Genomic DNA, 15499 nt, shown 5'->3' on the forward strand with positions numbered 1-15499 from the left:
AGCAGCAGAGGAGGAGGGGGCAGCAGTGAGTGGTGTTTACCCAGCACAAGTGGGGTTACAGATGCCACAGCCCTATTACACCCCAATCTACCTCTGTACTGAGAAATATTAACCTGTGCAATGCTGGAAACACTTCTCTACACACTCTCACACACTCACACTCACTCTCACTCACACAGTGTCAGCAGGTTTGGTAATAAAACAGTTACCAGCAGCCCTTTTACAAAATCAAGCCATAGAAAATCTAATGAGAATATACAATGTAACAAGATGAGAGTCAAGACTGTAACAATGGGGGCAGAAACCTATAAAAACCAAGTCAGCGGTGAGGAGGGGCCCAATGATCATACAGAGGGTCATTTTAGTAGTAAAATATATTTAAGCATTCATAATACCATCATCATCATCATCACTTAAAGCTGCATGCCTTACAGAATGAAGACAGGCGGCTCCCACCGAAGACCCCAGTCATTACTGTAGGAGACAAGAGGTGGGCACAGGGGGCTTCTCCAGGTCTGTCTGCTAAAGTCCCCCTATAGGTATCCATACAAAAGGTGAAAGGGTTAAGGGGTCTCAGACAATCCTTTTCCTGTCCCCTTTGCACAGGATCTTCTTGAAGGATCTCCTGAAGTCATGGTTGAAGATGGTGTAGATGACAGGGTTCAAGGAGCTGTTACAGTAACCAAACCAGAAGAAGAATTTGAAGAGGGTCTCGGGGACATTGCAGCTTTTGCTACAGATGGCAATAAGGGAGTAAGTGAAGAAAAAGGGGAACCAGCAGACAACAAAGACCCCAATGACCACAGCCAGGACGAAGGTGAACCTCTTCTCCCTGTTCTGCCTCCCCCTCCACCGGGAGGCTTTGGCACTCCTCTCCTCCTCTCTCCTTGGAAGGCTGTCCCCAGGTTTGATCTGGCTCAGCTTGGTTTTGCCCTTGCTCCTTGCAGTTTTGTCCTGTTTCTTCTTGGAGGAATACTGGACATCCTCCCTATGCTCAGAAGATGAGGAGTCCTCCATGTCCATTCCATTGGCTTCTGCTTCCTCTCGATGCTGCTCATCCCCAGACCCTCCAGCCTTCTCCCCATTTAGCTTGACTGGCAAGTCCTTATCTCCAAAGCCATTCTGCTTCTTCTCAGGTTCCCCATTGCTCCTTTTGCTGGGAGGGATCCTCGTCCTCTTCTTGGCAATCTGGTAGATCCTGATGTAGACTAGGATCATGATGACACAAGGAGCAAAGAAGGAGCCGATGCAGGAGGAGATGATGTACCATTTCTCCTCATTGATCTTACACTTGGGCTCCTCTTCCTTGCCACTCTCCTTCTCAATGGTAATAAGTGGTGGAAAGGAGATGACAGCTGAGATGACCCAGACGATGAAGATGATGCACTTGATCCTGCGAGGGGTCCTCTTTAAGTTGTACTCAATGGCTTGGGTGATGGACCAGTATCGGTCCAGGCTGATGGCACAGAGATGGACTATGGAGGAGGTGCAGAAGAGGACATCTAGGGCAAGGTAGATCTCACACCAGACCTTGCCAAAGTACCAGTACCCCATGACTTCATTGGCCAAAGAAAATGGCATGACCAAGGTGGCCACAAGAATGTCAGCTGATGCCAAGGACACCAGGAACAAGTTCTGGGGGGCTTTGAGGGCCCTACTAGTGAAGACAGCAATAACAACCAGGACATTGCCAAAGACGGTGAATAGCATAAGTATGCCCACCAGGGAGATGAGAGCCAGGGTGACCTGTAAGGAGTAAGGGGGTCCAGCCAGGTCTGAATTAGTCCCATTCATGGTGCTGTTGGAGCAGTCTCCCAGGCACTCCATAGTAGAGATGCCCCCCCTGTCAGATAACGAGTTCTCAAAATTAATCATGAAATATGGAGGTGGTCGTGCCCAGCAGACTTCTGGCTGTGTGATCTAGACCCATGCCAGGGTGGGGGGCTCCTCTTAGGGATACTCTATAGACTTCATGCCCCCCTGCTCCGGGATGCTGGTGCCAGGAATGATGCCCAGGCAAGTCTTGCAAGGCTGTCTCTGCCCAGGAGCACAGTCCACCCTCTTACCTGCCCGGACACCTGGTCTCACAGGTACGAGAGCCGCAAGGGTTAAGTGCACAATTCACACAGCACATCGCAGCCATAAACTTTCCGACAGTCACTGGAAAATCCCCGGTGCAGGATCGGCAGGTAATGTCAGTGAGGGGAGCGGGCACCTGTGGGATTCATTGCTCAGGGAAAGCTGGGTGTTCTCGAGTCTTTGCTGCAGGTTCAGTGGGCTCTGCCAGGCTTTAGGAGGGAAATGTGGACGCCTTCAGATTGCCTGGGCAGAGTGGGGGGTTCAGTGCCCGGGTGCAGTTTGCAGTGGGCTCAGTGCTCGGGCTATGCAGGGTGCAGAGATGACAGCAGGCTCAGGGTGTCCAGGGTGCAGAGGTGACAGCAGGCTCAGGGTGTCCAGGGTGCAGAGGTGACAGCAGGCTCAGGGTGTCCAGGGTGCAGAGGTGACAGCAGGCTCAGGGTGTCCGGGGTGTCCAGGTGACAGCAGGCTCGGGCTGTGCAGGGTGAGATGGCTGCTGTGTCATCTGCTCCGCAGCCTCTGCAGTTGATCACAGGAGAGGACAGATCCTGCTGCTTGTCTTGTTGTCGGAGCTCCCAGCACTGGACATTTATAGCTGCACAATCAGCGCTGAACCACAGAACAGGCAACGTCAGCCCCCCCACGTGGGAATTTGCCATCTCTACACCCTACACACCCTCAGCCTTCCAGCTTGTGCGCAGCACCCAGAGCACTGGCAGCAACCTGCTGTCCCTAAGACAACACTTCAAGGCTGACCCCGGGCTGCTCATCTGCACAGCACACAGGGATTACTCAGGAATCTCCAGGAGCTTTATCAGCCAGACACCATATCTAACACAGGCAGCAGAGAGACATAGTGCAAGTACAGGCAGGAGAGAGAGACATAGTACAGGCACAGTGCAGGTAGCAAAGAGACAGTACAAGAACAATAACAGGCAGCAGAGAGACATAGTGCAAATACAGGCAGGAGAGAGACATAGTACAGGCAGCAGAGAGACATAGTACAAGCACAGTACAGTTAGCAAAGAGACAGTACAAGAACAGTAACAGGCAGCAGAGAGACATAGTATAAAGCACAGTACAGGCAGCAGAGAGACATAGTGCAAGCACAGTACAGTTAGCAAAGAGACAGTACAAGAACAGTAACAGGCAGCACAGAGACATAGTGCAAGCACAGTACAGTTAGCAAAGAGACAGTACAAGAACAGTAACAGGCAGCACAGAGACATAGTATGAGCACAGTACAGGCAGCAGAGAGACAGTACAAGAACAGTAACAGGCTGCAGAGAGACATAGTGCAAGTACAGGCAGCAGAGAGACATAGTACAAGCACATTACAGGTAGCAGAGAGACATAGTGCAAATACAGACAGGAGAGAGACATAGTAAAGGCACAGTACAGGTAGCAAAGAGACAGTACAAGAACAATAACAGGCAGCAGAGAGACATAGTGCAAATACAGGCAGGAGAGAGACATAGTACAGGCAGCAGAGAGACATAGTACAAGCACAGTACAGTTAGCAAAGAGACAGTACAAGAACAGTAACAGGCAGCAGAGAGACATAGTATGAGCACAGTACAGGCAGCAGAGAGACAGTACAAGAACAGTAACAGGCAACAGAGAGACATAGTGCAAGTACAGGCAGGAGAGAGAGACATAGTACAGGCAGCAGAGAGACATACAGTAGTACAGGCACAGTACAGGTAGCAAAGAGACAGTACAAGAACAGTAACAGGCAGCAGAGAGACATAATGCAAGTACAGGCAGCAGAGAGACATAGTACAGGCACAGTACAGGTAGCAAAGAGACAGTACAAGAACAATAACAGGCAGCAGAGAGACATAGTGCAAATACAGGCAGGAGAGAGACATAGTACAGGCAGCAGAGAGACATAGTACAGGCAGCAGAGAGACAGTACAAGAACAGTCACAGGCAGCAGAGAGACATAGTGCAAGTACAGGCAGCAGAGAGACATAGTACAGGCACAGTACAGGCGAGAAGAGAGACATAGTACAGGCACAGTACAGGCGAGAAGAGAGACATAGTACAGGCACAGTACAGGCGAGAAGAGAGACATAGTACAGGCACAGTACAGGCGAGAAGAGAGACATAGTACAAGCACATTACAGACAGCTGAGAGACATAGAACAATCACAGTACAGGCAGGAGAAAGACATAATACAAGTACAGTACAGGCAGCAGAGAGATATAGTACAAGCACATTACAAGCAGCAGTGAAACATAGTACAAGCACAGTACAGGCAGGAGAAACACAGTACAACCACATTACAGGCAGCAGAGAGACATAGTACAAGCACATTACAGGCAGCAGAGAGACATAGTACAGGCAGCAGAGAGACATAGTACAAGCACATTACAGGCAGCAGAGAGACATAATAAAAGCACATTACAGGCAGCAGAGAGACATAGTACAAGCACAGTACAGGCAGCAGAGAGACATAGTACAAGCACAGTACAGGCAGCAGAGAGACATAGTACAAGCACAGTACAGGCAGCAGAGAGACATAGTACAAGCACAGTACAGGCAGCAGAGAGACATAGTACAAGCACAGTACAGGCAGCAGAGAGACATAGTACAAGCACAGTACAGGCAGGAGAAACACAGTACAACCACATTACAGGCAGCAGAGAGACATAGTACAAGCACAGTACAGGCAGCAGAGAGACATAGTACAAGCACAGTACAGGCAGCAGAGAGACATAGTACAAGCACAGTACAGGCAGCAGAGAGACATAGTACAAGCACAGTACAGGCAGGAGAAACACAGTGCAACCACATTACAGGCAGCAGAGAGACATAGTACAAGCACATTACAGGCAGCAGAGAGACATAGTACAGGCAGCAGAGAGACATAGTACAAGCACAGTACAGGCAGCAGAGAGACATAGTACAGGCACAGTACAGGCAGCAGAGAGACATAATAAAAGCACATTACAGGCAGCAGAGAGACATAGTACAAGCACAGTACAGGCAGCAGAGAGACATAGTACAGGCACAGTACAGGCAGCAGAGAGACATAATAAAAGCACATTACAGGCAGCAGAGAGACATAGTACAGGCAGCAGAGAGACATAGTACAAGCACAGTACAGGCAGCAGAGAGACATAGTACAGGCACAGTACAGGCAGCAGAGAGACATAATAAAAGCACATTACAGGCAGCAGAGAGACATAGTACAAGCACAGTACAGGCAGCAGAGAGACAGAACAACCAAACTACAGACAGCAGAGAGTAATAGTACAGGCAAAAGAGAGTCACAGTACAACCACATTACAGACACGAGAGATTCATAGTACAGGCATAGGAGAATCAACGTACAGTCACAGTACAGACAGGAGGCAGTCACAATACAACCACATTGGAAGTAGGAGAGATTCACAGTACAACCACACTATAGGTGGGACAGAGTCACAATACAGGTAAGCGATAGTGACAGAACAACCAAACTACAGTCAGGAGAAAGATACAGTACAACCACAATACAAGCCGGAGATAGGCACAGTATGGGCAGGACAGAGTTACAATACAATCACACTACACAATGAAGGGAGTCACAATATGATCATACAACAGGCAGGACATGATCCCTTATCTGCGGTGTACTGTATAATATACTGTAGCCTAGTAACCTCCGATGGAGACAGGAAGCTTATTTGTATACCTACAATATAGGTGCAGGGTACAATCACATGTAGGCAAGATAACCGGGTCATAATACTATAGTGTAACCAAGAGTAGCTGTATACAATCACATTACAGTCACCTACAATATAGACAGAATATTGTGAAATGTAGTGCACCCAGAATACAAGTATCACATGTAGACCAGAGGAACAGTTTGAAAATGACCACAAATATACAACACACAACAAACTACACAACCAAGAGCTACAACTACCTACACCCATCCAAGATACAGCCATCTCTACATTTACAGTAAGTTTATAGATAAAGTAATAAGCTAATATGATGAGATTGTAGCTCTCCAAACAGGTTGGTTCTCTTAGTTAGGATATAGAGATACAGTCACAGTACAAACCGAATACAGTTACAGTACTGACCAGATACAGCTACAGTACAGCCCGGATATAGTCACAGTACAGACCAGAGACAGAGTACAAACCGAATACAGTCACAGTACTGACCAGATACAGCTACAGTACAGACCAGATACAACCAGAGTACAGGCTTTATACAGTCACAGTACAGACCAGAAACAGCTACAGTATAGACTAAATACAGTCACAGAACAGACCAGATACAACCAGAGTATGGCTATATACAGTCACAGTACAGACCAGATACAACAACAGTACAGACGAGACACAGTCACAGTACAGACTAGATACAACCAGGGTATAGACTATATACAGTCACAGTACAGACCAGATACAGCCACACTACAGAAAATATACAGTCATATTATAGACTAGCTACAAATACAGTAAAACACAATACAGTCCCAGTAAGATAGGATACAGTCACAGCATAGCTAAGATATAGTAACAGTTCTAGCATTGCCAGTATACAAATACAGTACAATCAAGATAGTTATAGTACAACCAATATACAGATAAACTATGATCAGGATACAGTCACAGTACAGCCGTATTCATATACAGTAGAACCAGGATACAGTCATAGTACAACCAGTATACAGATACAGTACAATTAGGATACAATCACAGTACAGCCGTATACAGATACAGTAGAACCAGAATACAGTCACAGTACAGCTGTATACAGATACAGTACAATTAGGATACAATCACAGTACAGCCATATACAGATACAGTAGAACCAGAATACAGTCACAGTACATCTGTATACAGATACAGTAGAACCAGGATACAGTCACAGTACAGCTGTATACAGATACAGTACAATCAAGATAGTTATGGTACAACCAGTATAGAGATACAATACAATCAGGATACAGTCACAGTACAGCCATATACAGATACAGTAGAACCAGGATACAGTCACAGTACAGCTGTATACAGATACAGTACAATCAAGATAGTTATGGTACAGCCAGTATAGAGATACAATACAATCAGGATACAGTCACAGTACAGCCGTATACAGATACAGTAGAACCAGGATACAGTCACAGTACAGCTGTATACAGATACAGTACAATCAAGATAGTTATGGTACAGCCAGTATAGAGATACAATACAATCAGGATACAGTCACAGTACAGCCGTATACAGATACAGTAGAACCAGGATACAGTCACAGTACAGCCGTATACAGATACAGTAGAACCAGGATACAGTCACAGTACAGACAAGAGATGAAAACTAGATAGGACATCCTAAGCTTTGTTACATCCAAGACACAATCACACTACAGTCAGGATAAAGACACCTGGATAAACGGGGGAAATAATCAATTACAATACGGCCACTGCAAGGAGACAGAGCGCCGTCACATCACAGTCAGTGTATATACACCATACATATATCCAGGTAGACAGTTATGTACAATACAATAAATATACAGTCACCACTTACTAATACAGCCACATAGAGATGGTCAGCCTGTCACCCGTTATAGATACAGTCCTCTGCACAGTCCCTGTGGACTTCATAGATCCTAAACTGTTCTGGACTCTGCTCTAATTCCTGTAGGGGGCAGAGTTGAGGCACAGTTCCTCAGAATACACACATTTCAGGTCATACAGGAGAACAATCTTCCTAGCTACTGAAGACCAGAAAATTACATGTCATCATCAACTTCACCACTGGGGGCGCTGTAGCAACTTCTACAGAAGGGTTTTACTGTCTCTAGTGGTGAAAAATGTAACTGCAAGTGCAAAAAAATACAATATTCCCGTGATGTCCAGCGATGTGTAAGTAATACAGCCATCCTTGTCATGTACATACCTGCTACTGTTAGAGAGTATTAGCGCTGCTTCCCCTTTAAGTATAAGGACAATGCTTGACCTATCAGTGAACCGTCTCTGATTTTGTCCTCTCCTCGCTCCGCTGCCCTCTCCCCATCCCATGGCCTATTTTTAATAGGGAAATATTTAGTAAACCTGTATTTCTGGTTAGGATATGCGGTTTGCGGCGGCTTCACGTGCGACGATTGTGTTTATGTCATTTCTACCTTCTTTATGGACTATAAATAAATGTTACGTTAAATACTGAAGATTCTGTATCCGAGGAGCCGAGCGTTGTATCCCGCAGGGGAGGGAGGGGGATTCCAGGTGTTAGAGGGGCCGCCCCAGCACTAGGGCAATCAGGGCAGCTCTTCAGCAGACTGTGGTACAGAATATTGGGGTAGGTGGGTTAGTAAATTCCACCAAAGTAGAGTCTGTATGGCCGCCAGGCTTAATAAATCCCCCCTGTGTGTTAATTCCTCATCACTTCTAAGATCTCTGCTTGCTGTCAGTAAATGGGAACGTTCTAGAATACATTCAGAGCCAGAAAACAATCCTACCCAAGATAAGCGGGGGAGGAGAGCTCGATAGCTGGGACCCCTGCAGATCAGCTGTTTCAGGTGCCGCTGCGGAAGACATGTGACATCCCGTTCATCAGTCACTTGGTCAGTTCCCAGCTCAGTCCTATTCAAGTGAATGGGACTGAGCTGCAATATCAAGCACAACCACTGAACGCTGTGAAACCTTCAAACAGCTGATCTGCAGAGGGCCCGAAGGATCGGTCATCCATTAATAAGCCTGGAAAGCCCCTTTAAAATAGATACATATTACTGCATTGATAGATTGTAACTAAGTGTAGGACATGGTTTGGTTCTGTAGAGAATTACTTATAGTATCTGTAGGACATTATAGTCAATGTAAAAGGATATGCTCATATATAATAGGTCCTTATGATCTGGGTCAGCGGGGAGGGGTCATATAGATCTATATGGTCCATAATATATGATCATGTCTCTGCTTCTGGGCATTGTATGGTTATTAGGTGATGGTGAGATGACATTGTAAGCCTTGAGTCTTCTATCACTTATCAGTAGTGTCTATTGCTGTGACAACCAATATGGCTCTTACAGGGAGGGTTACCCAGCTTTCCCCTACTCCTGAATGGCATGTATGCCTAGCTGACCAGTGTTATACTGTATTTCCTGCTGCATTGGGAAAGTTGGATGAGGTCAAGATATTCAAAAATTATTGTCTATTAGTTAAATCTGTGGGAATTTGAGATTTGGCTTTCCTAGACTCCTGAATGGCAAATGTGCTTAGACATACAATGTTTTATCACCTCTTCCTACATGCATGCATAATCAGGCAGATTGGCCACTCAGTATTGTGGGAGAGCTGGGTGACCACCCCCATAAGAGCTGCGATATAGGACCCCCTATAGGAACTGTGATATAGGACCCCCTATAGGAGATGCCATATAGAACCCCCTATAGGAGCTGTGATGTAGGAACCCCCTATAGGAACTGTGATATAGGACCATATAGGAGCTGCGATATAGGACCATATAGGAGCTGCGATATAGGACCATATAGGAGCTGCGATATAGGACCCCCTATAGGAACTGTGATATAGAACTCCCTATAGGAGCTGCGATGTAGGACCATATAGGAGCTGCGATATAGGGCCCCCTATAGGAGCTGTGATATAGGACCCCCCTATAGGAGCTGTGATATAGGACCATATAGGAGCTGCAATATATGACCCCCTATAGGAGATGCCATATAGGACCCCCTATAGGAACTGTGATATAGGATCCCCTATAGGAGCTGCGATGTAGGACCATATAGGAGCTGCGGTATAGGACCCCCTATAGGAGATGCCATATAGGACCCCCTATAGGAACTGTGATATAGGATCCCTTATAGGAGCTGCGATATAGGACCATATAGGAGCTGCGGTATAGGACCCCCTATAGAGCTGCCATATAGGACCCCCTATAGGAGATGCCATATAGGACCCCCTATAGGAACTGTGATATAGGATCCCTTATAGGAGCTGCGATATAGGACCATATAGGAGCTGCGGTATAGGACCCCCTATAGAGCTGCCATATAGGACCCCCTATAGGAGATGCCATATAGAACCCCATAGGAGCTGCGATATAGGACCCCCTATAGGAGCCGGGTTGGTTGTCACCCAGCTGAATAGAATCTTTGAGTTGTCAGTGATTTCTGTTTTCTGGGGATCTGATGATTTTTGGGATAAATGTCCCTGAAGACTAATGTCCTGTTCTTGGAAGGCGTCGTGCAGGACTGCGCAGTTTTCCGTACTGTTTACTCGCCGCTGCTGGTTACGGCCGGTGATTATTATTCACCTGGTAATTATCTTCACCACTAAGTAGCAGCCGGACAGCGATAAACATGTTGTGGCTCATTTGTCGATGATTCCACCGGCCAGAGCGCAGCTCTGGGGGAACATCTGACAGGACGGTAATTGGTCTGAGTTTTGCTGAGCCGCAGTTTGGCCGTTGTGCTGTGGTCAGTAGTCGCACAAACAGCAGAAGTGGGCGGTGATACATTGTAACACTGCGAATGAATGAGAGTAACCCTTTCATGGCCACAGGGTGCAGATCATCCAGGCTCCAGGTAGGATCTTTGCTTTAGGAGTTTACAATCTATTTCTTTTCTGCATTGCTTGGGCAGGTGGATAGTTTGTCCTGCGCTCCATGTACTATGTCCTGTACTGTACGTACCGTCACCATTCCTGTACTGTATATACCACCTCCTGCTCTGTATGTATCACCAATCTTGTACTGTATATACCAGCTCCTGCTCTGTATGTATCACCTCCTACACTGTATATACTACCTCCTGCTCTGTATATACCACCATTCATGTACTGTATGTATCACCTCCTACACTGTATATACTACCTCCTGCTCTGTATATACCACCATTCATGTACTGTATATACTACCTCCTACACTATAGTCCCACTATTCCTGTACTGTATATACCAGCTCCTGCTCTGTATGTATCACCTCCTGCTCTGTATATACCACCATTCATGTACTGTATGTATCACCTCCTACACTGTATATACCACCATTCCTATAGCCAATAGGATACAATGTGTCTGATACTTCACCTCCCATCATCCTTCTGTCAGTCACACCAGTGTCCTGCTCCTGAGTCTCCTTACAACCACCTGTACTAGAGATAAGAGGAAGCTGAGCAAGCAGAGACCTTCTCATACTAGGATGGCGGCACCAGTAGGGGGCTCCACTTTCATTGTTCCCCTCTAATCTGCAATTAACCTTAGCTCCAGTGTCCTAATGGTTTGTTAAGCTTCTGCTTCTATCTAGCAGCCAATCTGAACAGTGCTGTAGTATAAAGCATGAAGGAGGAAGATTTTCGCCATCACAGAGTAGCAATCAGGACCCTCCCAGACATCTGGGGTCTGCAGCATGGAGATGAGGCGGTGGTACCCCGGAGGTGGCAGCTGTTTCTAGGCAACTACATTGTAGCACACTAAGTGCAGGGGAGGAAGAGTTCTGCTTTTTTATGTCGCTTACACAGGGTTGTCTATACCAGATACTATTGTGGCAAAGCCTCAGCTGTGAACAGAACTAGCAGGCTTGTTTCCTTCCACTGACACGATGCAAACAAATAATAAGCATAAGCACCGAGTAAAGAGATGTGAATGATCACTTATAAATCCAGTGAAATAGAAGAAATAATCGCCTCCTCACAACCAAATATAATACAGGTCCCCGGATCGCTGCTGTCACTGTAGGAATACCGCAAGAGTATACCATAGAGATAAAACAATCGGAGCAATGGGTAAGGACTGCGCACATCCAGATGAACCAGAGATCTTTTATTTCCAAAAACAGGGACAAATCTAAGACACAACATAGGGGCAACAGGGTGGCTCAGTGGTTAGCTCTGTGGCCTTGCAGTGCTGCTACATTGTATCTATTACCTGTTCTGGTTAGTTGGGGGTGCACAGAACCTTCTGCGATCGAGGAAACACGGTGGCTCAGTGGATAGCACTGTAGCCTTGCTAGTGCTGGTGTCCTGGGTTCGAATCCCACCAGGAACAACATCTGCAAGGAGTTTGTATGTTCTCCCTGTATTTGCAGGGATTTCCTCCCATTCTACAAAAGACATACTGATAGGAAAAATTAAATGTACGTTGTGATCCCTGTATCATATGGGGCTCACACTCTACATAAAAAAAAAAAAATACAATGTGTTTAGGGGATTTACCCCTTGTCTAGCATGCATCACACTCCCCAGACAGTACGGCTGCAGAGTTGCGGTACACACTTAACAAAAGGGTATTCCATAAAGCACCATGTGTTAGATTTGTCCCTGTTTTTGGAAATAAAAGATCTTTGGTTCATAATCATGTAGATCTGCGCAGTCCTTACTCATTAGTCCAATTATTTTCCACTGACATGAAGCAGAGATCTTGAATATCAGAATATTGCAGGAGGTTTCACTTTAGATAGACACTCCATAGATCCAGTCATAGAATATATGAGCAATGGACCCATATAGCTGCAGGCATTAACCCTTTCCATCCACAGGACAGAGAGCCTATACATCTGCCTATAAATCTGCTCACCTGTCCCCAGCCAGTGTCACAGGCAGCAGGTATAGCAGATGTACAGGGCTCAGATGTGGTGGCGGATACAGTCTGTGGTTGTCCGCTGTGACCCTCCCTCTGTCTAGTGCATGGATTTAGCCTGACAGTTGTGTTGCTGTTACTGTCTATTCTGGGTTTGCACTTACACAGGGCACAGGCTGAGATTCCACCTTATAAGAAGCTGCTGCACCTTAATGATAATGGATGTCACCGTATATCATTAGGGGGAATTTACACCCAAAATGATCCTAATTCAGAAGTTCCAGCGGCTGTAGACACCGGGTAACCTGCGATGCTGGAGTCTTATTAACCCTCTTTTAGTCTTAGTCCGGGATGTGACCGGTCGTCACATATGGCTCATATATCAGCATGGCGGACTCCGGTGACAGGTGGTTACGGCTTCTCATGAATGATCTTCTTGTGTTCTGTATTCTTTTATTTGCGCTTATTTGCTTTGTCTTGTATAGAGATCTGACGATCCCGAAACTGCATCAGCACCATGGACAGAACAATGAGACAGTGCCATCTGCTGGCGGCTCCAACTCACTGCAGCGGAGAGGATGAGGATGAGGAGGGTGAGGAGGGTGCTCAGTTCTCAGCCTTCGTCTTAGCAGCAATGAACGTAGAATAATATTCCATAGGAGAGCCCCAGCTATATATATATATATATATATATATATATATATGTATATATATATATATATATATAAAGCCTGTGGGATCTCCTTCCCTCCTGTATCAGGTAAGTCATCTATTTCTTGTATTTGTGCTATGTTTGTATGTAAGTCCCTTCACTCCCTACAGCACCGTCTGGATCCAACATTCTCGTACAAGTTTGTGTATTCAGCGTCCTTGCAGACCTGTGTGTCTGTATGGTTACAGACTACGAACATGTTTTGTGTAGTCTGATCCGATAGATTCTCCATCACTGTAGTCCAGGACTGTAGTAATAAGAGCGACGTCGCTATCGGGAGGACTGTTGTTATCTTCAGTGACATGACACATAATATCTTCACTTTCCTCAATGATCTCCAGACCTGAGCCCCTCCTGCTACATTGTATCTCTTACCTGTTCTGGTTAGTTGGGGGGTGCACAGAACCTTCTGCATTTGGGGCAACACGGTGGCTCAGTGGTTAGTGCTGTAGCCTTTCAGCGCTGGAGTCCTGGGTTCAAATCCTGCCAGGAACAACATCTGCAAGGCGTTTGTATGTTCTCCCCGTGTTTGCAGGGATTTCCTCCCATTCTACAAAGACATACTGATAGGAAAAAATATGTACATTGTGACACCTGCATAGGGCTCACAATCTGCATTAAAAAAAAACAACCAAAAAGATGGATCCCAGTTCAATCCCTGGGGCAGCTGTGGATTGAAGATAAAAGTTATTATTGTATAATATTAATGTCCTGCTGGTATTTGTCGTCCGCTGAGGAGGTGACGGCTGATCTATTACTGTTAATGGAGGGGGAAGAGTTTTTGGGTGATCCATATGGGATGTCTGTGATGGCGCTGCAGGTAGACCGACACAGTGAATGTAAGCTTGTAATTGTGAATGTAACACTAATTCTTGTGCGGTCATGTCCAGTCCGTTGTGTACGCAATACCTGTGCCAGTCCGCAAAGAGCTCGTGAACCACATCCAGGCTGCGTTTGTCGCGGTGAGGGCCGTGCCAGGAGTCTGTGAACGTGTGCGTCAATCCATCTCCGGCGTTGCATGGCGCCAGCACTTCCAGCAATCCTTGTAATAAGTAACAGCGATTAAACAGATCTCCCATTAAAGCGCTTTCTCTTCTTCGTTTCTCCTTTCGTTCCTTTTATCTTTGGACTGTAGTAATCTTGTAGCTGAGGCCTCGGCCCTCCTGGTCTCCTCTAACACTCACCTGGGGGGTTTATATGTTATAATAATGATAGCCGGGGAAGCCTTCATGTGCTGAGGTGGAGCAGAAGGTAAAGGCGCCGGTGCGGGTGATGGAGCAGCTACAGACGCATCCTGGTTTGATCCCTGGGGGCAGCAGGTTGTGGATTTAGTATAAAAGTCATCACTATTATAATATTACTGAGCTGCTGGGATTTGTTGTCCGCTGAGGAGCTGACGGCTGATCTATTACTGGTAACGGAGGGGGAAGAGTTGTTGGGTGACCCATATAGTGGAGGGAAAGTCTGAGCTGTGACACCTAATATCTCCGGGTGATTACAATCTATTGCTCCCTGTTATCGTCCATGTCAGGCCAAGGGAGGCAGATGAAATAACCCGAACTGTAACTAGGAATAATCTATTACTATCTGGTATCAGCCACATCATCATTTATTGCTCCCTGTTATCAGCCTTCTCAGACTAAGTCAGACGGTCATTTTGCATGTTATATTACACATAAGATCCTACAGCTTTCATGTGCTGAGGTGGAGCAGAAGGTGAAGGTGCCAGCGATGATGATGGTGTCAGTGATGATGGAGCAGCTACAGACAGATCCTGGTTCAAGTCCCAGAGCAGCAGATGGTTGGAAGAAGAAGATGAAATGAGCATCACAGCAAGAAGGAGGATCCCAGGAGATACACCCCTTAAGGAGGAGGATCCTGGGAGAGACCCCTTAAGGGGGAGGATCGCAGGAGAGACCCCACCTGAGGAGGATCCTGGGAGAGACACCCCCAAGGAGGAGGATCCCGGGAGAGACCCCTTAAGGAGTAGGATCGCAGGTGAGACCCCACCTGAGGAGGAGGATCCCAGGAGAGACACCCCCAAGGAGGAGGATCCTGGGAGAGACACCCCCAAGGAGGAGGATCCTGGGAGACACCCCCTCAAGGAGGAGGATCAGCCCAATGGACCTGTAAAGTTTTTTTCCAAATGTAGAGATGCCAGATT

At 46.4% G+C, this 15499-nt stretch overlaps 1 protein-coding gene across 1 annotated transcript; it reads right to left on the reverse strand.

The window, feature by feature from the left end:
• Positions 1 to 282: 282 nt before the first annotated feature.
• Positions 283 to 2269, reverse strand: ADRA2A (adrenoceptor alpha 2A). The gene has a single exon (XM_075287993.1). It carries the CDS (start codon positions 1873 to 1875, stop codon positions 574 to 576), a length of 1302 nt encoding a protein of 433 aa, XP_075144094.1. The 5' UTR covers positions 1876 to 2269; the 3' UTR covers positions 283 to 573.
• Between the last annotated feature and the right edge of the window lie 13230 nt (positions 2270 to 15499).

Source organism: Leptodactylus fuscus, chromosome 10 (genome assembly GCF_031893055.1).
Source record: "Leptodactylus fuscus isolate aLepFus1 chromosome 10, aLepFus1.hap2, whole genome shotgun sequence".
Taxonomy (NCBI): domain Eukaryota; kingdom Metazoa; phylum Chordata; class Amphibia; order Anura; family Leptodactylidae; genus Leptodactylus; species Leptodactylus fuscus.